Here is a 22,806-nt window from a genome sequence, read left to right as displayed (position 1 = left end):
GGCCCAGCTAATCAAGAACAGTTTGAACTTTGGGCAGTCAGGGACTCTTGCCAGAGAGGACCATAACCCTTACCAAATCAAACAGGTTTTCTCTATACATGCTAGTGTGCCCTTTCATTGATGTGAAAAATAGTTAACTGAGGGCAAGAATACACAGTATTGGGGCAGCTAGGTGGCACAGTGGATAAAGCACTGGCCCTGGACTCAGGAGGACGTGAGTTCAAATCTGGCCTCAGACACTTGACACTTAACTAGCTGTGTGACTCTGGGTAAGCCACTTAACCCCCATTGCCCTGCCCCCCCCAAACCCCCCCCCAAAAGAACACACGGTATTAAAATATGAACAAAAAAGTAAAATATAAGTAATTTCTTGGAGTAGGAGAAAAATTACATACACGATTCAGAATTCTGTTTTGGCTGTTCTCATATGCTGATATCATGGGATGATAGATGCAGTAGGTGTAGGGTTTCATATCAAGGGTACAAATGTGGTAGAAACAGGAAGAGGCTACTACAGTGGAGAGGCAAAGCATTGGGTGAAAGCTTTGGCCTTTTGCTAAAGGTCACTTTCCAGATGCTGTAAATGACATTTATTATTATTCCTTCTATTTATGGTAGGGCTTCAAGGTTTACAGAATGCTTCCCTGAAAATAATCTTGGAAAGAAGCAAGTATTAGTTACTGTTAATATAAGTATTATTATCCCCATTTTGGAAGTTGAAGCTCAGAATTTGTGACTTGCCCACAGTTATCCAGTCAGTTAATGCCATGATTCTGACTTGAACCTAGATTTCCTCATTCCAAGTGTGTTCTTTTCATTGTTCCACACTGACCAAGATGATAGTGGCTTTTTGGTCATCTTCTACAATCAAGGGAGACTTGACCTTTTAGCCATACTCTTGACCTTAGAGGGGGAAATCAGTTATTGTAAAACGGGTATGGAGTTGTGCACCTGACTTGTTCAGCCTCATTTCCTGCTTTTGGTGGGTGACTTATTTGTTGTGTCTCTGACCTTTAAAGGAAATAAGAGAAAAAAGCCAAGTCAAAGATGATGTTTGGAGGTATTTGATGTTCTTTCTTGTCAGTGTTCTACCTGGGAGATATGAAGGGTGGTTTGCCAGGTCTTTCATAAAAACTGAGATTTTAGTCAGCTTAGAGTCAGTAGCCAATAAGCATTTTCAGTAGAGGTCTATTTTAAATAAATCTTACATGGTCTTAGAAGCTGTCAGTTAATGTATGGTTTGTTGAACTTTATTGGCTTAATGAAAAATATGTAATAAACTTATTGGGTGGGCTTGGAGCAACAATTTTGTTAGTATAGGGAACTCCCAATGTGGAGACTTCATCCATTGGTGTATCTTTACAAGTTTCTTGTAACTTAAAGTCTGTGCCAGTTGTTTGGGACACTGAAGGGTTAAGTGATTTGCCATATGCACATTTACTATGCATCAGAGATAAGCCTGAAACCCATGTCTTCCTGATGCTAAAGCTGACTCAGTTTGATACAGTGCCACATGTCATAAAGATTACCAGAGTTATAGTAAAGGAAGTCATCTGTTTTCCTTTGTTGCTTCTCATATTTTTCACTTGCTATACCTATTTTGTTTTTTTTTAAATGAATTTTATATACAAATTAAAATCCCACATTGTGACCCTGAGATTCACTGGCATAGACTTAATGACTTCTTGTAAAGTGTCCTTTAGAAGCAGCTTGGTGGTGCAGTGAATAGAGTGCTAAACCTGGAGTCTGTAGAACCTGAGTTCAAATTTGGCCTTAGACACTTGCTAGCTTTATGTTCCTAGGCAAGTCACTTAACCCTGTTTGCTTCAGTTTCCTCATCTCTAAAATGATCTAGAGAAGGAAATGGCAAACCACTCCAGTGTCTTTGCCAAGAAAACCCTAGATGGGGTCACAAAGTCGGACATGAATGAAAATGACTGAACAACAACAAAAAGTGTCCTTTTGTTTAACCTTTTAACATAATGCAAATATCAACAGGTCTCATGGGCTGAAAATGTATGACTCAGGATTATTCTTCAACTGACTCCAAAAGTAAAATGAAAACCTGATTTGTTAGTTTGTCCCTCAGCATCAGAAGTAACTGTTTTCTAAACTCTGAGGTTATTTGGTATAGTGGGGGGAAAATGCATTTGGAATCAGATGACCTGACTGCTAATGTGACTCTGAACAAATCACTTGCCCTCTCCTGGACTCAGTTTTCTCGTTTATAAAGTCTCTAAGGGTCTTTCTAACTCTTGAGTCCCATGATCTCATGATTTATATTTTGAATTAAATATAGTTATCACAAAGCTGTGCAACCTGAAGAAAGATCATTATTTTAGTAAGGATTTTGGAGAAATAGGATAACTTTGAGACATCTTTTTAATTTCTGCTCTTATTTTACAAGTGAATGGAAAGCCCATGTTTCCTGATATGCTTAGAATGTCTCTACTTCTCATGCAGTCATTGAAATCCATCCCTCCTTCCTTTCCTTCTTCCCTCCCTCCCTAGATACTCTTACTCTGTCTTTAAATTTGCACTTCAACTAGTCTCTGAGATTGAAATAATTCCCATCCCCCTCCCAGTCATCCCTTAATCTGTAGTCTCATTTAATCTAAATTTTTAGCTACTAAAATTCAGTCCTGCACACTCTCCTTCACACCTCATTTGAAAAAATATTTTTAAGTGGTTCACAAAAATAAACACAGTAAAGAGATCATATTCAAGGCCATCTTATTTGGATGGACATCACACACAGTTTCTTTCCTTAAATAGTAAAATAAATTTTCACTTTGTATGGTATAAAGTAAAGATAAATCTTCTTTAAAGGAGAAAGAAAAGTCCTTCTTCATATTTTTAGTCAAGTAGTCAGGAGTTTGATCAAATCCTAAAATGCCTTTCATCTGCCTTAGTACTGTTTTGTCTAATTTTATTTGGTAGTTCTTTTTCAAAAAGAATGGAACCTAGGAGAATTGATAATGAGTTGTAAACATGATGATCTGAAGAGGGTATTTTACTTCCTGAATTTTTAATGGGTATGAAGCCATCTGTCTCTCCATATGTGTGTGTTACCCTCTCCTCCCGTTGCAGCCAACACTGTTATGAGGCACAACAGCAAGCTAAGACAGCCCCCTTGTTATTGCTTTGCCTCTGATAGACTTCGTGGAGCTTTCTCTTAGGTCTCTCGGCTCTTTTCACCTTTCAGATTCCCCAACACTGCATTTGGTCCCTTGAAATTTGGGATGCAGCAAATCCCTTTTTAAAGTAGGTAGTGTTTAAATTCTTGATAAATAAGACTCAAAGTGCTAATGCCTAAGGTATAACTTCCTTTAAGAGCAAACATTTGTTTTTAAAATATGATTGATATTCTCCAGGAGTATCATAAGTACTGTCTTGAGAGAGAGCATAAATTTTCATAAATTGAAATGACAAACATTCCCCATCATTTTAAGCAGGTCCTTTATTAGAAACTTCACAGATGACAGCTCTAGCTTTTAATTTTTAATTTAATTTAAAAATACTTTTCTTTCCATTTCTGTTTTAAGAGTGCAATGATTACTTCACGGATGACCAGTGTTTGGTGCAACTACTGAAAGGTCTCTGTCTGAAGCACTTAGGACGACTCTTACAAGCTGAACTGTGCTTCAATCAGGTTATTCAAAGGTAAAAACAAAAAGCCATACAAGGACATCCTGTTGTTGGTTTTTGAATGCATAGTACTTTGACCTCTTGTTACTACCTTTTTGCTTTTTGATAATACAAAGTGGTGGCCTATTGGATTTGTTTAATTTTCCTGAAAACTTTTATGTTGATTAGATTCAAGTCTGAATTTTCCTTAATACCTTGAATTTACTTGAAAATATCCATGAATTCTTCACTGTAGGTCTTCCCCCTGCAGATGCCACTTGTAACCCAATCCTTACATGCTTTAATAGACAGTTTCACAAATTTCTGTGCCCATCTTCCCCTTCAAAAGAAAAGAAAAGAAAAGAAAAGAAAAGGTTTCACAAGAACTGTTCAGCACTCAAGGGATGTATATTTCCAAACTTAGCCAGAGTTGGTCCTTGGATAATGGACACTTAATTGGACGTATCTTGCTCTTGCTTGATATTTAAGGTTTACACTTAAACAATTAGTTTCTGACCTACTTAACTAGTATATCTCAAGACTAGGTAAGAATTCCATGTGACATGTTTCAATAGCTTCTGCTTATTTTTCTGTAGAACAATTCCATTTTATTTGAAACAGGAATACCCTTTCCCCTAGTATGGATAAGCATGGTGGCGATTCTGTTCCAGGATCTGGCCTATCTCTGTGCCCAGGTCTCCTCACCAATGGCCACTTTATTGCCATTACCATTTTTACTGAGAGTCAAGTCAAAAGGGAATATTCCTTTCCACTGCAACTATCCTGACTACAGCATAGTCTCCCCACAATGAGAGGAATAAAGAGTTAATGGAGAAATGGGAGTAAATTCTCTCTGGCCAAGGACCTGCAGTATGTAGATGTGGGACTTGGCTGAGAGAAACATTATTCTGTATTCATTACTATCCATTTAGGTATTTTAACCCTGGACAAAGGGTAAGCCAGACATTTCTGTTTTCAAATCCTAGAGTTGGTAATATTTAACTGAGCTGAGCATTGCTCTGATAAATGACCTGTTTGTTTAGATGAGATCTGTTTCACATGGTCATAGACTTTCAGATACTTAAGGAATGTCCATATTAAATTCATTTTGGGTGGGATTGGGGAAGTATGATGGCAAAGTGCATTGTGAGGAATAATAGGCAAATTAGCTCTTTTTACCTTTGCCTTGAATTTAACCAACATTTACTTCATTTCTACTAGATGAATGGGCAGGTAGGTGGCACAATGGATAGAGTGCCAGGCCTGGTATCAGGAAGGCTCATCATCATTATTTGAAATCTGACTTCAGATACCTACTTAGCTGTGTGACCCTGGGCAAGTCACTTCAGCCTATGAACTGGAGAAGTAAATGGCAAACCACTCCAGTATCTTTGCCAAGAAATCCCAAATTGAGTCATGAAGAGTCAGACACAACTGAAAATGACTCGCCACCACCACCATCACCGCCACCACCACCAGACAAACGTCACTGTGCTCAGTACTGGGGATGCAAAGACAAGGATGAAAGCAGTTCTTGCTCTCTGGAGATATAACATTTACACAGATAAGTAAAAACAAGATAACAGGTGAGAGGTGAGATTCATGGCAGGATTCATGCTGGAGCTGGCAGTTGAGCTGTACCTTGGAGGAAGTTAAGGATTTGAAGAGGCTGAAGTGAAGGAGGCCATGTGTTCCAGATACAGAGAATGGCCTTTGCAAAGGCATAGAAATGGGAGATGGAATTCCCAGGTCAGGGGACAGCTTGTGAGCTCATTTGGCAGGAACATGGAATAGATGAAGATAATAATGTGAAATGTGGCTTGGGGTGAGATTGCCGGTGGCTTTACTTGCTAAGTGGAAGTGTTTCCATTTTATTCCAGAGACATCAGGAAGCTACTGAACATTTTTAAGTAGGGAAGTGTCAGAGTCAGAGCAGAGCCTTACAAATATTATTTTAGGATTTGTGTGAAGGATGGATTAGAAAGGGGAGAGACTGGAGTTGAGGGACTCATTTAGAGGGTTTTGCAGTTGTCTAGGTGAGGTACTGAGTTTTGCAGTAGTCTAAGTTAGTGAGAAGCGTCTGAACTAAGATAAATATCAATATGAGTGGAAAGGAAAGGATAGAAGCAAGAGATGTTGCAGAGAGTGATAGAAAAATAAAACTTGCCAGATTATAAGTATAGAGTTCCATTTGGGCTTGTCAACTTTGAGATGCTAATAGAGCATCCATCCAATCAGAGATATCCGTTAAGAAGCTGGCAGTGTGAGAATATAATTTATAGGAATGATATTGGAGAGGGAGCCATTAGATAAGGAGAGATTGACAATAAATGTGAGAGAGGAAATGATTGAAAGGGCAAACTTCAAGAGATAATGGGGGGGAAGGGAGGAAATGGATTCATGTAGGAGAGATTGGCCTTGGCAAGGAAAAAAGCTACCTCTTCTTCAAAGATGGAAGCAAAGGAAGAGGGAATGAGAAATGATTTTGAGAAGTTTTAGATATAGAATAGGAAAGAAGAGGGAGCTCATGGCAAAGCTTTCTGCTAAGAGAGGAAGCAGGGAATAATCTGGAGGGGAGCGGCATTGAGTAAAGAGAAGGTTTGGAATAATTCATGTAAGTCATGTGATAATCAGAGAAAGATATATAAAAATACCGCTATGCCGCAGTGAGGGCCTATTTAAGAGCATATGGCATAAAGCTGTAGCAGATGCCCTTGGCCCAGGTCTGTAACTTATTTGATCAAAGACATGAGTAGTAATGGGACAAGGAATGTGTGGCTGAACTGGTTAACTCTGGGGCTAAAGCCAAATGTCTAAAGCCAAATGTGAGTCCAGAAGAAGGATGATATAATATAATATAAAGAACAGAGAGGTTGTGATGAAGAGGGTGAGTGTATTTAGGAAAAAATTGTGGCAGGGAGACTGGTAGCTAGGGGGGTGGGATCAGAGAAAAGAATTCAGAATTTATGATCATGGAGGTTTCAGAGTCATTAATGACAAAGGTGAGATCTGAGTTGTGGACTATGTGTGGCTGAGGTAGAATGAAGGTGCAGGTCATGGAAGCTGATAAGGTTGAAGAATTCGGTAGCCAGAGTAATTTAGGGGGGGTGTCAACAAGTATATTGAAGTCACTGAGTATAAGATTAAGGATTGGAATAGAGGAAGAGACCATGAGTCATGTACTAAAATCAGGAAAGATAGGAGAATGACTTGGGGCTATTAGAGGTCCTTCAAGACAGGGCCTATTTCATTTTTGTCCTTGTATCACTAGCACTTAACAAGTTATCTACCACAGTGACATTGCATAAATGTTTACTGAATTGACATGGTAGATAACTACCATTAGGCTCTAGCTAGGGAGCTATAGTGCGATGTGAAGAACTGCAAAGGAAGAGAGGTTACTGAGTAATGGCATAGGAGGCTAGGAGCAGCTCAAAGTGGCAGTGAGAAGCAAGATGTCTGTCCTTTCCCTTACATGCTATCTGAGTGCATTAGACAAGCTGTATGCAGTATTAGACAAGAGGAGAGAGCAGAGCAAGAGAGGGACTAGGGAGGGATAGAGCTGTCATCTATGAGAATGAGACAGTGGGGAGAAATTATAGAAGGGGCTTTTCACCTCAGTCTACAGTGATTCACAGAGAGATTAGAGGGAAAGAGAGAGTGGAAGTTTGCTAGCCATAGGCAAGGAAAAGTACCTGTTTCCTGGTGTTCCCACACTCAGGTCCTGGAATAGACAAAGGTGGCTTCAATTCATTCTTTCCAAACTAGGGCAGAAGAGGTTAAGCCAGTAAGAACAAGAGCTTCAGCAATAAGGGTGGCAAGTGCTTGGTTTCTTTGCCTCATGCTGAGATACTGGGGAATGGAATGTATCCAAAAGACACCTTTGTGTGCAATATGTAATTGGCTCCTAGTAGAGCCTGGTATTAGGGCACGTTCCGGTCCTGGATGAGGTCCTACTGACAAGAGGCTCTGGTGTCTGGGCCCTTCAAGATTCCTGAAGCTGAGGTAGTATTGTTTCTCTCACACATTTTGGTGAGACTGGAGCACTAAGTGCCCCCTCCATTTTATCAGTAGATTCCATGTTATGGAGGCCAAATTTACTCCTTTAGGAGACTCTGAGCCCGACAACCAGCAGTCAGGATCCCTTGATGAAGGTCCAGATGTCAGTAGGTGCTGGGACAGGAATTTTGGTACCAGTGATGGCCCTTGATGGTCCTAGTCATTTTCTTGCCACTAACTTATGTTTTTTGCTGCCATTTCTTATCATGTGGATAATGTGCTTGCTTTGCATTTGAAAATTAATTCCTTGCCTATCAATTGGGGAATGGTTGAACAAACTGATATATGAATGTGATGGAATACAGTTGAACTATAAGAAAGGATGAAGAGAATGGTTTCAGAAAAAATCTGGGAAGACTTGTATGAAGTGAGCAGAACCAGGAGAACAATTTGTACATTAACAATAATAGAAAGACTTAGAGACTCTGATTGCAACTTAGGAGAGGCTACAGGTTCTGTCTGGGCTCACACAGCCAAGCTGGCAGAGATCTGTCTGACACCAGAGCCAACTCTATCCACTGTGCCACCCTGTGCCTCACTGGTATACCTACCAGCGCAAATGAGCAAGGCAGCTGCTCCAACTGAGGATGGGGGCATCCCAAAAGTCTTAGTGCAATTCGAAGCTATTAAATCTTTAAACTGCACCAAGACTTTTGGAATACCCATACAAGCTGACTCCCAGCAGGAGTAAACTTGGCCATGGGTCATGGAGAGTCATGTTCTGATGAGCTAATGAAAAGAGACAGCAGGTAGATTGGAAAGAAGTCCAGCACCTCACCAGCTTTCTCACTGTGAACAGGTCACACACAACTGCTCTGAGTGCCATTCCCTACCATAAAAAACAAAGGTCATGTGACCCAAGTCATTACTCCGAAGGGTTGTGAGGAAAATGTTTTACAAACCCTTAAAAGCTTTAGAAATAGGAGCAAATTTTAATTATATGTGGTTTAAAACAAACCCAAATTGTAGCACAATCCTAGAATTACTGTTGACTCCCCGTGTGTTCTCCCTTTAAAGAGAAATTTCAAAAAGGAAATTTTTGTTGGAAATGGAAACAATTCTAATGTAGCTCAAGAGACATGTAAAAGATTGATTACTTAATGACAAATTAGATCATCATTTATTATGATTAAGTTCACTTACAAGTGAACTACTTTTAGGAAAAAAGCTTCAATATTAAAAAAACAAGCTGTGATTTCATGTGTCTTCTTTGGGTGGCAGTAGTGCTTTTTCTATAAGAGAATGTGAGGCACTGGCTAAAATTGTTTCTGAAGAGGCAAAAAGCTTTAGGATTTTCTTTTTTAACCTTTAATGTATGGATTGTTTGAAAGAACGAAAATGTAAAAAATAAAGCTCTGAAAAAGGTGCTTAAAATGATATCTGGCATCTGTATAAAGATAAGATACATAAGAATTGTGAGCCTGTCAGGTATCAATATTAGATGTATAACAAAAGTAAATGTTAGAATTGGGGATTTTAGGACCAAAATATTTTAGGGAAATAGATTGAAATATATACCCCTTTTTGATTGCATAGTCTAATATCTGAGGGAAATAAGCTTTTCTTTGTAATGAGAGAATGGACACTAGATAATTGTCTTGGGAACAGATACTGCTTTTCTTAATTGCCTTATTTTTGCCCAATAAAACAAAATAGTTTTGACCTCTGAAATCATCTGTAGGAGATAAAAGGAAATCTTTTCCTGAATATTGGTTATTTTTGTTCAAAATGAAGAGTTTTATTTCTGGAATAAATCTTGAGACTACATATGTACATACCTGATATATCAATGACAATGTTTTGCCTAAAATAAAAACCTAACAATTCTTTTCATGTGAAAAATTTTTCTTTTTTATGTGTAGCATGACGTGTCAATTTAAAAATAATATTTGCTCAGAATATAGGCCTATTTTTATGTTTCAGTGAAGAATGGATAAAATATTGATGTATGTGTACTCTCTTTCACTGTCAAAACTAATTGATTTATTTTTATTTCTAGTGAGAAACAATTAAAATTTGACCACTACCTTGTGCCATTTACTCTGTATGAACTGGGACTTTTATACCAACTGCAAGGAGACACAGAGAAAGCCTTACGGATAATAGAAACTGCAAAGTAAGTTGTGCTAGTAGTTTTTCCCATTGCTAGTTGGAGCATCACTGAACAGGTGCTTGTTTGAAGCATTCCCAGATTACTTCGGTTTAACTCGATCTCTCTGGGTAGTTGGGTCTCTTTTTTTCTACCTTAAATCTTAGTTATTCACATCACATTCTACCTTAAATCTTAGTTATTTACATACATACCATATCGTTCTCTCTTTCAAGTATTTTGTGCTCCTTGAGAGTGAGGAACTACATTGTTTTACAAACACATTCTCTTTCTTATGTGTAATAAATATTTGACTTGAATGGAGCTCTAGTTCCTATCAGCCACAAGTCTTTGAAGCCAACAAAATCCCAGAGACATACAAGAATGGATTTCATGATTGCTGCTACAGTTAGACTTATCTGTGCTTCTGCTTTTCCTGGATTTCCCTGTCTATACTAACATTTATAACCCTGGCCTTGGGGACACTAAGGAAGATGGTGGAAAGAATAGCTCTATCAGATGCCCACACCAACCTTCCTTCTATCTGTAACTCCCCCCATCCCCAACTACCATTCTACTTGTATAGTTGATTTTCTTAAACATAGCTCAAAGATTTTTGGTCTATCCTTACTAAATTTAATCACATACAATTTATCCCATTGCTCTAGGATATTAGGATCTTTTCAAATCCAGATCCTGGCATCTACCATGTTTACTGTTATCCCTAGTTTCCTGCCATTCATAGATTTGATAAGCATGCCAGTTATGTCTATATCCCAGGCATTGGTAAAGATGTTAAAACAAACATAAATGAGGGCAGAGTCTTGGTGGACTACCATTGAAGACATATCACCAGATAGTAGTCATTAGTCCATATTAATTAACAGTTTTTACAGTCATTTAGCCAGCTGTGAATCTACTGATTATGCTCACATTCAGCCTGCATAAATGTCTGGCTTAAATTCAGATGCTAAGACAGTTACTATAGTCACACAGCATATATTGTCAAGTTCCTTAACTCTATCATTTACCTGATCTACTAGTCAAGCTATCACAAATCACAACTTGTCTGTAATTTAGTAGATATATCTTAGAAAGGTACCCGAGGCTTAGAAATGTTATGTGACTTGGCCATGGTCACAATGCTAGTGTCATAATTGGGATTAGAACCAACTTTAACTACCAATCTAGACTTCTGTCCTCTCTCCCACACTGCCTAAAGGAAATGTCATGAGTTTGTCTTATTGAACCTATGTTGATGCCTGATTATCATGGCTAGTTTTATAAATGCTCACAATTAATTTTTTTTTTTTTAGTGAGGCAATTGGGGTTAAGTGACTTGCCTAGGGTCACACAGCTAGTAAGTGTTATGTGTCTGAGGCCGGATTTGAATTCAGGTTCTCCTGACTCCAGGGCTGGTGCTCTATCCACTGCGCCACCTAGCTGCCCCTCACAATTAATTTTTTAAACAATGCATTGTAGAATTTTGGTGGAAATGAATTTCTAGGCCACTGGTCCATAGTTTGGAAAAATCTATCTGCCCTCTTTAAAAAATTAGGAAATTTGGCCATTTCAGATCCTATGGGACTTCCAGACTTTATAATTCCTTAAAAATCACTATTGATATGATAGTTGAAATATCTAAAGATCATTTTAGTGCATTGGATTTGATTCATTTAGACTAGGATATTTAAAGTAATTTAGATGAATAAGATTCTCTTAGTATTATAAAAACATGCAATCAGAATTTCTGATGCAGAAGAAGCCTTTGAGACCATGTAGATAAAACTCACCTTTTTCATAGATGAGAAACTTGAAACTCAAGTAAATTCAGGAGTCATTTATTAAGCACCTGCTACTCACCAAGCACTGTACAAGGCACTGGGGAGTAAAAAGACATTTTTAAGTGACTTAAAATTCTCTTGGGAAACTGTGACCCAGAAATTCTGAGTGACTTTCTCCTGGTTACACAGCTAGTTTAATGACAGCCTGGACCAAAGTCTAGCAGTCCTGAATTCAAGTGTAGTCACATAGGCCATGATGATGCCCCAAGACAGCCCCACACCTTTTTTGTCCTTAATTTTTGTTTTACTCTTTCCAATTTGAAGATTATTTTCCCTCAGTTCAACCACACAGCCTACATTTATCAGGTGGGTACTGTCTTCAGGGCACTGTGGTGTATATGCCTTGCCACTTAAATAGAAGCAAAGCAGGAAGTGTCTTTCCATTTTCTCTCTGTTATTTCTTAACATTATGTCATCCCCTTCAAGTAGGGGGCTTGGATAATAAGGAAGGGCATCTCCTTGCTGAAGCTCCTCCTGTGCTCAGAGTCCTGGGTGGGGGAGGAGTGGGAAATACCAATGGCAGGTCCAAGGGGTGGGGAGTGCTGGATGGCCATTACCAATATGGGGCAACAGGGAAGGTTTTTTTGCAGGTAGGCCTGAAGAGTAGGGATGCAGTAAGCCAGCAAAGGGAGGGAGAATGCCCCAGGGACACAACTCAGAGCATTCTGGGAGTCTCCAATTTCCCTGGAGAGTGTGCTGAGGAGAGTAACTTAAGACTGCAAAGGGAGTGTGGTGACAGATTGTGAAAGCTTTAAATGACAGAGAAGAGAGTTAGAACTTTCCCCAGGGGGAAGCCCATGAAGATTTTTTGAGAAGTGGAATTACGTTGGTAAACAAGATAAATCTGGTTTATATGAGGGATGAATTGGTGAGAAGGGCGTTGGACTAGGAGATTTCTAAGTCCCCTTCCAGTCAAAAAATACGGTAATTTGGAAGTGGGAACTGTTGTGGTCAGGAACAGGAGGATTATTGTCTAGAATATTTGAAAAATATTCCTTCCTCTTCCTGCCTCTTTTGATATTACTGGGTACAAACTCCTTTTTTTCTTTTTGGGTGACTGTTAGCTGGTTAAAGCAGAAAAGTGAGAGCACCTAATGAATAGCTGAAGTTATTTGCTATATTCTGGGAGTTAGGATAGAATTACTTGATGAAAGAAACTATTTCATTATTTCATTTGATGCTAAAGATCTACCACTGAGCATTTTCCATAGTAGGCATTGAGCAAAAAATGTTCTGGATTTAGATGAATTGGAATTGTTGGTAGTGTTCTTTTGTTTCAGTCATATCTGACTCTTCATGACCACATTTGGGGTTTTCTTGGCAAAGATAGTGGAATGGTTTACCATTTTCTTCTCCAGCTCATTTTACAGATGAGGAAAACTGAAGCAAACAGGGTTAAGCGACTTACCCAGGGTCACATGGCTAAGAACTATCTGAGGCCAGGAATATAAGTCTTCCTGATTCCAGGCCCGGCATTCTATCCACTGTGCCACCCAGCTGCCTGAATTAAAATGCAGCCTGTCATTTCTTAGAATACAATTTTAACAGTTACCACAATGATTTATGCCAATTTAATGTTGGTTTGTTTGTTTTGATCCTGTGATATGTTTAAAGAGCTAGTCTGCCCTAGATTTCTCAAACTAAATTAGGGAGTTGACACTTTAGGAATAGTTTATATACTTAGTATTGTTCATGAACTGGGCTTGGTAGAGAAAAGAACCCAAGTTCAAAAAGAAGCCTTGTCAGAGTGTGGGGGACTCTAATTTCCTGTTGACAGTTTGTTCTTATTGCCTTTTAGAACCAACTACAAAGATTATTCCATGGAGTCCAGGCTTCACTTTAGGATCCATGCCGCCCTCAGCAGTTTGAAAGGCTCTCCTGCTTCTACTCCTTGATGGAAACCACAGCACTGATGGAAGAGTTTTCTAAACTGGCCGGAACTTCTAGTCAAGAGAAGTTCTTGTATTAACTTAGATAAGTGATCATGTACATGAGAGAGAGGGAGAAAGCAAATTGATTTTTATTGTCAATGTTTTCTTTCATCTGTCTCTGTTTTGATGTTGTTTTGTTTCCATGTTTTCCTATGGAATTTACTCCTAGCTTTGTTCAGTATGTTATTAGAAAGTCTTTGTTTTGTCTCACAAGAAGAAGCTGAATGTTAGAGTTGAATCGAGGTGGGTGCAATAAAGTCTATTTTAGGTGATTTTTTTTACTATGTACAGATTGATATTGTTGAAGTAGCAGGATGAAATCTTATGATCCTGGATCAAAGCTATAGGATTCAGGGGAGATTGTGTTTCTGTGCTATGCTATTTCCATACCTTTTGGGTTCTAGAGCTGTCTCCTATCAGCTAGTTAGTCTCCATGAAGATTTTATAACCTGATATTTTACTTTTAATACAAAAATAAAAATCACCTTCATCCAGAAATATAAAGTTGATTATAGGTATATCCTTCTGAAGAATATGGTACAAAACTAGCGACAGACAGGAACAGTTCTTGCATTGATTTTATAGGCTTAAAGGCATTCCCTCACTTGAACTGAAACCAAAGTGTTGCCTTTTTCTTCCATCTGATAAGAGGAAGCAACCTTTTATTTTTTTTTTGAGAGACAGAGATGTCCTTGAATGTATCGAAATCATTTGTATTTCCCAGAGCATGTGTGTTCCTCTAACAATTTGAAAAGGAAGGCCATGGAGCTCTTGGGCATTCAGTAGTGAGAAAGGAAGGACTAAAAGTATGTCTTGATTGTTTTTTCCCCCTCATCAGGAAGCAAAGCACAATTAACATTGCTTACAAAGTATAGTTCTATCTTTATATAGCTCATTATGTTTTGGTGATCAGTGTCTGATTTTATGATCTCTCATTGTTCTTAATTTTTAAAAGTTATATTTATACACATTAGTAATATGTTCAGTCCTTTACAAAATTATAGTCATGACACACTTAAATTAATATTAAGTTTTCAAAAATAGCTGATATCAAAATACATAAGACATGGAATTTCAAATATTTGAAAATTATAGCTTTAAAGTACATCATATTTAACAATTGCCACCACTTTTTTTTTTTGAGGAGAGGGGTAATTCTGGCTTAGGACCAAATACCAGCGGCTAATGGCCACATCAGAGAAGGTTAGCTAGTTCATGTATGTAGCAGGGTTCTTTTATTTATATTGTGAAGTATCATTTATTATTTTAAGTAAAAGAATATGCGCTTTTATGAGATGGTATTGGCACATGATTATTAGCCTGATCCAAGTGATTCTTTTGTGAAGTGCAAGATGTGAGAATTTAAACATATTTCTATTCACTCATAGAACTAATCAAGTTAAAAAATATATTATGCTTGGTACACAGCTAAGTGCTTGATATTTGCCTTTTTGTTCATTTAGAAGATATCTCCTTAGCATCTCCAAATTGGAATAGACAATAATACAGGTAGGGAACAAAAATTAATTCTCCTGTTCCTAGTTATTATTAACTCATGCTCAGAAGGTATATGATATGTAATGGGGACACTTAAAATACCATGATAATAAATTTTCATTAGCATACTCATATAAGGACATTTTCTGTATCTTATCACAGAAGAAAGCAATTCAGAAAAAATAATTTAAAAAATTCAACTCTGTTAATTAGCTTGGAAAAGTCGGATAAATCCAATATTTTACATGTTTGTAGCTACTTTTCTTCGATGGCATTGTTTAAAACAAAACTTTTTTATGCCATTGCTTGGAATTGTTTTGATTGCGTCTTTTTTTTTCCTGGGTAATGAGGGTTAAGTGACTTGCCTAGGGTCACACAGCTAGTACGTGTCAAGTGTCTGAGGCCGGATTTGAACTTAGGTCCTCATGAATCCAGGGCCAGTGCTTTATCCACTGGGCCACCTAGCTGCTCCCAGTTGCATCATTTTTAACTGAGCACCCCTGTTCATCATTTACAGGCAAAATTCAGAACTGCAGAGTCAATAAAAAGTTCTCTCTCTCTCTCTCTCTCTCTCTCAAAAAAAAAAAAAAGACAAACAGCCAATGGTAAATCCCATGTTGTTCTTTATAGAAACTGTTTTATTTCTAAATTGCCAAGCACATTTTTAAAAAATCTGATAAGTCCAAAGTAATTGATGTTCATATTTACCTTCAGCTTTTAGTTTATTTTCTAAAATGCTAAGCAATATGGATAAATCTGCCAGAATTCATTTGAGAGGCCTTAATATGGTTCATTCATTCAGTCTTCGAATATTTGTTAAGCACCAACTTTTTATAAGGCACCAGTTTCTTCTGAGAGTAATAGTCTATACCAGTTGCTTCTCCTTGCTCACTCAACCAGTTATTCCTCAAATCCAGCAGTGAGGCTTCCACTTGTGTTGACTGAAACTATTATCTTAGGGGTCAACAATGAATTTCATAACTATCAGATCCCATGGCCTTTTCTCTAACTATATTCTCCCTGACACCTTTGCCACTTTTGCCATTGTTGACTACCTCTCCTTAAAACTTTTTCCCTTCTTCTCTTCCATGACACTGTACTCTCGTGCTTCTCTTTCACAGACTCTTCCTTTTCCTACCTCCTAGATACAGGAATTCCCTAAGACTGTCACCCATAGTCCTCTTCTCTCTCTGTAGTCTCTCCTTTGGGGATTCTCTTTTACTTCTGTGACTAGTTGTCACCATAATTACCATTGTATAGACGACTCTCAATTTTAAATATTCAGACTTAATCTTTAACTGTCTTTACCACATTGCCCAGGTCATATCTCAAATTTATGTCCAAAACTTACTTTTCCATCTTGCTTGAATCTGTACTTCTTAATATCTCCATTTCTGTTCACTGCACCACTGTTCTCCCTATAACTCAAACTTATAATTTAGGTATTACTTTGACTCCTTGCTCTTCCAAACATCTATCCCCCTATTGAATCATTTCACAAATCCTCTTAGCTGGTGAAATAATTCACATATCTGACTCTTACTCTTTATTCCCATCCTCCTTATCCTAGTACAGCCTCTTATCTCTATCTTGCCTAGATTATTTCCATGATATTCTTATTCATCTCCTTGTCTCTAATTTCTTATCTATCCTACACACCTGTTCCAGAGTACTCTTTCTAATGTACAGTACTGATGCTGTTTTCACTCTCCTACTCAGAAGCCATAATTGGGTTCCCACTGTCTTCTGAATAAAGTCTAGACTCCTTATCTTGATATTCAAAAAACTCCACAAGTCTGCAACCTACCTTTTCAGCCTTATCTCACATACTTGATGTTCTTCCTTGTTGCCCAAACTTGTTGCCTTTGCCTTTGACTCCTTTGCAGGGATGTTAGGAGGAAAACGTTTTGTATATACCTTAAAGCACCATATGAATGTGTGTGTTTCTACCATTTGTTATGCCTTTACCTGCCCCCAAATCCCTGTTCTCATCCTATTGAAAGTTTACCCATCCTCAAAACCCAGATCAAATTCCACTTCAAAGAAAGAAGTTCAGGTTCCACTTATTCTTCTGCATATCTTTCATTGCCCTTTGTTGGTATTTCATCTCTTGTATTTTGTTCATATGTGTCTAAGTCTTACTGTCCCAGTTAAACTGTGAGCTCCTTGGGGGCAGGGACTCATGCTTTATTGATCTTTGTAAAACCCCCAAGGCCTTTATCAGTGATTTGAACATAGTAAGAGCATAATAAATGGGTGAATTGACTTGAATATCAATCCCCTCTTTTATTTACAGGGAAGTTTGCGAAACCATCTATTCATCACACTGTGTTTTAAATGAGAGCCATGTTGGTCAAGACTTGTGATTCTACAGGATGTTTTATCAATATGTTTGAGAACTTGTAGGGTCTACCTTCCTTTTTTGATGACAGGGCAGCAGAATGATTTCTAAGTATAGATACCAAGAAGTTGTATTCTTTTAAATATTTTTACAGGGAAACTGTCCATTAATACTTAATAACTAATGAAAAATTATCTATCAACTTTCACATTCCTAATCTTGCATGGTTTTTTTGTGGGTTTAACAATCTTCAATTGGTTATGATGGTGGGAGCTATTGCTTCAAGGGGAAAGGTATTCTAGGGAAAAGTTCTCTCTGATGGAGATTTTTTTTATAAATTTAGAAGTTATCTTCTGACAGTAGTATTATGGCTCATATGGATAGTCAAAATTGTTCATTTTTGGAGCACTGTGTACCTTTTCCTTTTCAAATTAATCTCGATGTCTGTATTATATGTATAAGTTAATGACTTTACTCATTCATATAAAAATAGTTTCTTCCTGACAAAATTTGAGATTGTCTTGGAATTATGCTCATTAATTTTTACTTGAATTTACCTGTCTATGCTGTTTATTCCAGGTAAAAGTCTAATACGGTTACAATGTATTCTTTTGGTACTTGATAATACTTAATATTTCATGAACCATAAAGCCTGGAAGAGCTCTTAAGACATCTAGTCAATACCCCTGGTTTTGGACAGAATTTAGTATGGTCTCTATTAGAGGACTGGTTACTCCTTTAACACTTCTTCAGAAGAAGGCTCTTACTCTCTTTGGTATGGTCAAGAAGTTTTTTATTGTTTGATCCATATGTATTCAGGGATGGTTTGATCTGTGCTTGTGTTTTGTCCTCAGATAAAGCAGAGCAGACAGTCACTGTTAACATTAACAGTAACTTCATGTGTCTTGAATGTCTTTTTTTATATTTTACTTCATCTTAATTTTCTCTAGACAATAAAAATTGTTAATTTAGCTTTTTTTAAAAAACCCTGTCTATTAGTAATGATTTTTAGCACTTCTCTAGAAATTGTTTAGAATTTGGCTGTGGCATCTCAGATTGTTCAACTAGTGCTAATTACTGAAGGGGGATTAATTCACGATTAGTTTACGCTGTATTCCAGTCTCTGTCTCAGTAGTTTTTTTTTTTTAAGTACAGCACTAGAGGACTCTATCTCAGTACTGCTCCAGTAGACCAGTGGTGTCAAACTCAAGTAGAAATGGGTCTAAGACACCATCATAAGGATTCCTGGAGGCCTTATATTGACTTGAAAAATACACGAACACTTTCTATGTTCTATTGTATTTTTATTTCATTAACCATTTCCTAATTACATTTTAATCTGGTTCCAGCTGCTACAGCTGAGTGTTTCATACCTTTACTGTGTTGACCACTAGATGAGATCACTAGATGTCTCCTAGTGTTTTGCACCCAGTCCATTTTGCTTCAGACTGAATTCGTATTGCTTGTTTTTCCTCTTTTAAGTGATGTGTCCTGTGCTCGTGTATTTTCCATTTGTTCTTGCCTTCTTACTCCCAGTTTATAAATGCCACTGACCAATTAAATTCACTCTTGGGAGATTTGTTTTTATCCTCATTTTTCTGTGGATTAGGGGAAGTTTGATTTTCTCAATGGCAAATTTTCACCATTTGGGAATAGGACTAAAAAAGAACACCAACCAAACCATGTAAACTGGAATTTCACTATAATATAACCTGTTGTGTGGAGATCACTATAACAAGCCTTCACTTAGGAACCCTTTGCTGAAGTTCATTTACCAGAATTGCTAAATGGATGCCATCATAACCTAATTGTTCCCATTTACCGTAATTTCATGTTTTACATGAACTCCTGGGCCAGTGTTATAGTATCTTCAGAGTATTTAAATGTCTTTTAAATGGTTATTTGGCAGTGACTGACCATCATGATTATGACCTATGCTAATAATTATTAGCCCAAGTCACTCACTAATATTAATGAGCTAGGATCATAAGATTTAGGCATTGTCTAGGTTAACCCCTACCTTTTACAGAGGAAGAAACTGAGCCCTAGAAAAGGAAAGGGAATTGACTAAAGTGACTCTGGTTATAAGTAGCAGTGGAATTTAAAAGTATGCTATCATCTATAGTTTAGTTTACGGAACTGATTGGCTCACTTGTGAAATGGAGTTGGCAGCACTAAGTGATAGAGTGAAAGGACTGAAAAGTGTCAAGTTATTTCTATTTTATTAACCTTTCAAAGGAGGAGAGGCAAAATGATCTCTAAGATTAAAAAAAAGCATTTCAATAGATTTGGGGGGTGTATTAATTTGTTAATTTTGGATTCTCAGCATTTTTGTGCCAGTCTTGAAGTTAATCTATCCTCTGCAAATATTTTTATGCTGTAGTCAAAATAGAATAATTTGGTAGACTATACTTAAAATAAGAATTTCATGTATTTTGCTGTTCTTTGTTATCAGCTTTTGTGCTTGTGCATGGTGGCTAAATGTTATGCATAAATATCATTTAGAATGTGGCTTTTCCTCTTTGGACAAATCTTTGACGTATCAACATGCAAAAAGTAAACAAACCAGTATTTAATTCTGAACTTCAAAAAAGTTAAGTTCCACCCCAAATTTTGATTTTTCCAAATTTCATATATAATTTCATTATAGTGTCTTTTTAGACAAGCATGTGTATATTATACCACCCTCTTTCATTTCTGCTCCTACCACCACAAAAAAGTTGGTGGGTGGGAAAGGAAATGCCTTTCAATACTTTTGCCTTTCATTCTTGTAGTTAAACTTTGTTTTTTTCCAGGATTAGGATTTATTATTACCTGCCCTATGGGTAGAGAGTTGTGAGAAAAGTGCTTCATAAATTCCTGGGTTCTGTAGAAATGTGAGAAGTTATTTTTTTGTTTTTAAATTACTGGAGGAAAGATTGAGAGATAATGATTTGTAAGAATTTGGAGTATGGAAAATTAATTTTTATGTTTATCATTATTTAATTCACAGAGACATAGGAAAAGTCTAATTGTCCATCTCCAGAGGTTTAGAAATCCAGACCATCCGTGGAGGGTTTAGACATTCTTCTGAAAACAGGGACCTGGACTAGATGATCTCTTGAATTCTCTTCCAGAGCTCTTATTTCTGTTTTTCTGTAACAGCAGCAAACAACTGCTGACCCTAGGGTCACTGCTGATTTGGTGGGTAGAGCATGTGTTAGGTATTGTCTAGATTGACTATATAAACCTATCATCAGAGTAAGGCAAAACCCTTCTCTGAGAAATTCCAGTAGTCCTTTTCATTGTGTTTACAGTCTGCAAATTTACTTCTATTCTACAAAATAATACTTAACAGCCTTGTATACTAGGAAAATCAAAGCAGCAGGCTTATTATGTTTAGATTTCAAAGAATGCTTATAAATTGTGTGCTTTAGTAGAAGTAAAGGCATCTTAATGCCAAGCTTTATGAAATAAATTTTTCTCAGTAATACATAGTTTGCCTTTTCCAAAATAATTATTAGACATACCTCACTTGAAATATGAGAGCTAGAGGAAATTTGATGTCTTTTCAAGAGCTATTAATTCACTACTCAGTAATTATTAGTAAATTAATGGCAGATGGAGGAATTAAACTTTAGCATAGTTGGAAAATTAAGTATAAAGTTAGATAATTCAACATTTAGAGAAAATTATATTGTCCTTTGAAATGAAGGAAGGTCTGCCTAATTTGCATGTAATGAGATAATCTACATTGGAAATAATGCAAACATTATAGCTATAACTTAAAAAAATTCTTTAATGGAGCCAAATGTCTACATGGCAATGTTTGGTTCAATAGATTTAGAAAAATGTTTATTATAATACCATGTTTTTCTTAATGATTTATCCTCCATAGCTGTCAGTTAGATTTTACTTATCAGTGTGCTGCTTCTTTAAGAAACTGGTTTACATGAAAAGAGATGATGGCATATGTAATTTTAAATATTGTATAATTCTAGAAATTTAAAGGCTTCCAGGAGCTTTTCAGTCCTCTTTACAAATAAGATTTGCAGAAGGAAAGTTCATGTGAATGTTTCACTGATCTGTGCTATCCAGAAAAATCAGTAGATTTCTAACAAGATGCTGTATTCTTTCAATGTTTTAGGTGATATTTTTATATCTAGGTTTATTTTTTGTACCACTTTCCCCCTTTCATTGACAGATGGTATCCTAGCACCTTAATGAATACCAAATGACTCACTTGTATGCCAGTGTTTTGAATCTTCATTTGCTAATGCTCATAGAGCACTTTGAGACTTCTGGATGTAAATTGCTAGAGCCCACTTAGAGGCAAAACTTCTAAGTGAAAAGTATTTTTTTGTTAATTGCAATTCATTTTCAGAGTAAAAGTATTTTCTTCAGTTATTTTTGTAGTATCTTTACCTGGGAAATTCTGACATGCTTTTTTAAAGCATGTTTTTTGATATTTCATGAACTGGTTATTTGTTCTTGTTCGTGGTTTATTTGTTTTTTAAACCAGTGTTCTAACTTGAGGATGAGAGATTTTTGAGAGTTTTGTCAAGCCATATTTTTATTCTTTGCCATTGCATTCTCTGAATGAATATACTAAAATAAAAATCTAGATGGAAGAATAACAGGAACCGTGTGACACCACATGGAGTTTATATAACAGGCTGCTGTGTGCGCTTAAGTTCTTTGCTGATGAATCATTAAAGTCACATGGATGCACTTTATAATGAAATGTTATGTTAGACAAATGTCGATCTCTTATCCCTCCCACTCTCCTCCTCTTCTCTCTCCTATTTCTCTGAACCCCAGAGACTACAGTTTTGCTGAGCAAAATAGATTAAGAAATTGAAGATGTTTGAGGTCTGTGGAAGACGAATGTTAGTATAAATTAGTAACATCCTTTGTTGATGAAATAGGAGAGGAATCCAGCAACCAAAAAAAGTTTACAGATATGAATATTTTCTATGATCTGTAATCCAGAAAAGAAAAATATGAACCTCAGATATTTTTAATATTTAAAGTGAATCTATTCTATACTATTTAAGCCTATATTCTTCTCAGAGTATTTTGTGTTTCATGTTCTCTGTCATTTGTAAGCAAATACTTATACGGGCTCTGACCTTTGAGATGAAGACAACAGTTTCCTTTGGTTTGATTTTTTAACATTGAGATACTTAAAAACCATATCACACAAAGCTGTATTTTTAAAGCATCTAATAAACCATCTCATCTTCAAAGGTATAAACTTGCTTTTTACTTTTCATTTCTGTTTTTGTATTATGGGTCGAAATTTCTAGGAGCCTTCTCTGGTTTTCAGATTTTTTCATTTCCAGTCCCATAGGCCTATCAGGCACACTAACAAAGGGAATGGTAATTAGTGTGATGCATTGGGAAGAACATTGAATTTGGAGTGAACTGATGGTTCAA

At 36.9% G+C, this 22,806-nt stretch overlaps 1 protein-coding gene across 3 annotated transcripts in view; it reads left to right on the top strand.

Moving 5' to 3' along the window:
- TTC39B (tetratricopeptide repeat domain 39B) overlaps positions 1 to 21,872 on the top strand; it is a 142,242-nt gene extending 120,370 nt beyond the window's left edge. For 2 of the 3 annotated variants that reach the window (XM_043962534.1, XM_043962543.1), the window contains 3 exons: positions 3,546 to 3,663; positions 9,686 to 9,802; positions 13,418 to 21,872. In XM_043962534.1, coding sequence (XP_043818469.1) covers positions 3,546 to 3,663; positions 9,686 to 9,802; positions 13,418 to 13,514 — 332 coding nt within the window. In that variant the 3' untranslated portion in view covers positions 13,515 to 21,872. Of the gene's footprint in view, positions 1 to 3,545; positions 3,664 to 9,685; positions 9,803 to 13,417 lie in introns of those variants that run through there. The other variant, XM_043962551.1, reaches the window with a different exon arrangement.
- Positions 21,873 to 22,806: the final 934 nt, after the last annotated feature.

Source organism: Dromiciops gliroides, chromosome 1 (genome assembly GCF_019393635.1).
Source record: "Dromiciops gliroides isolate mDroGli1 chromosome 1, mDroGli1.pri, whole genome shotgun sequence".
Classification (NCBI taxonomy): Eukaryota; Metazoa; Chordata; class Mammalia; order Microbiotheria; family Microbiotheriidae; genus Dromiciops; species Dromiciops gliroides.
Note: the sequence above shows the minus strand (reverse complement) of the source record. Positions and strands in the feature narration are given on the sequence as shown.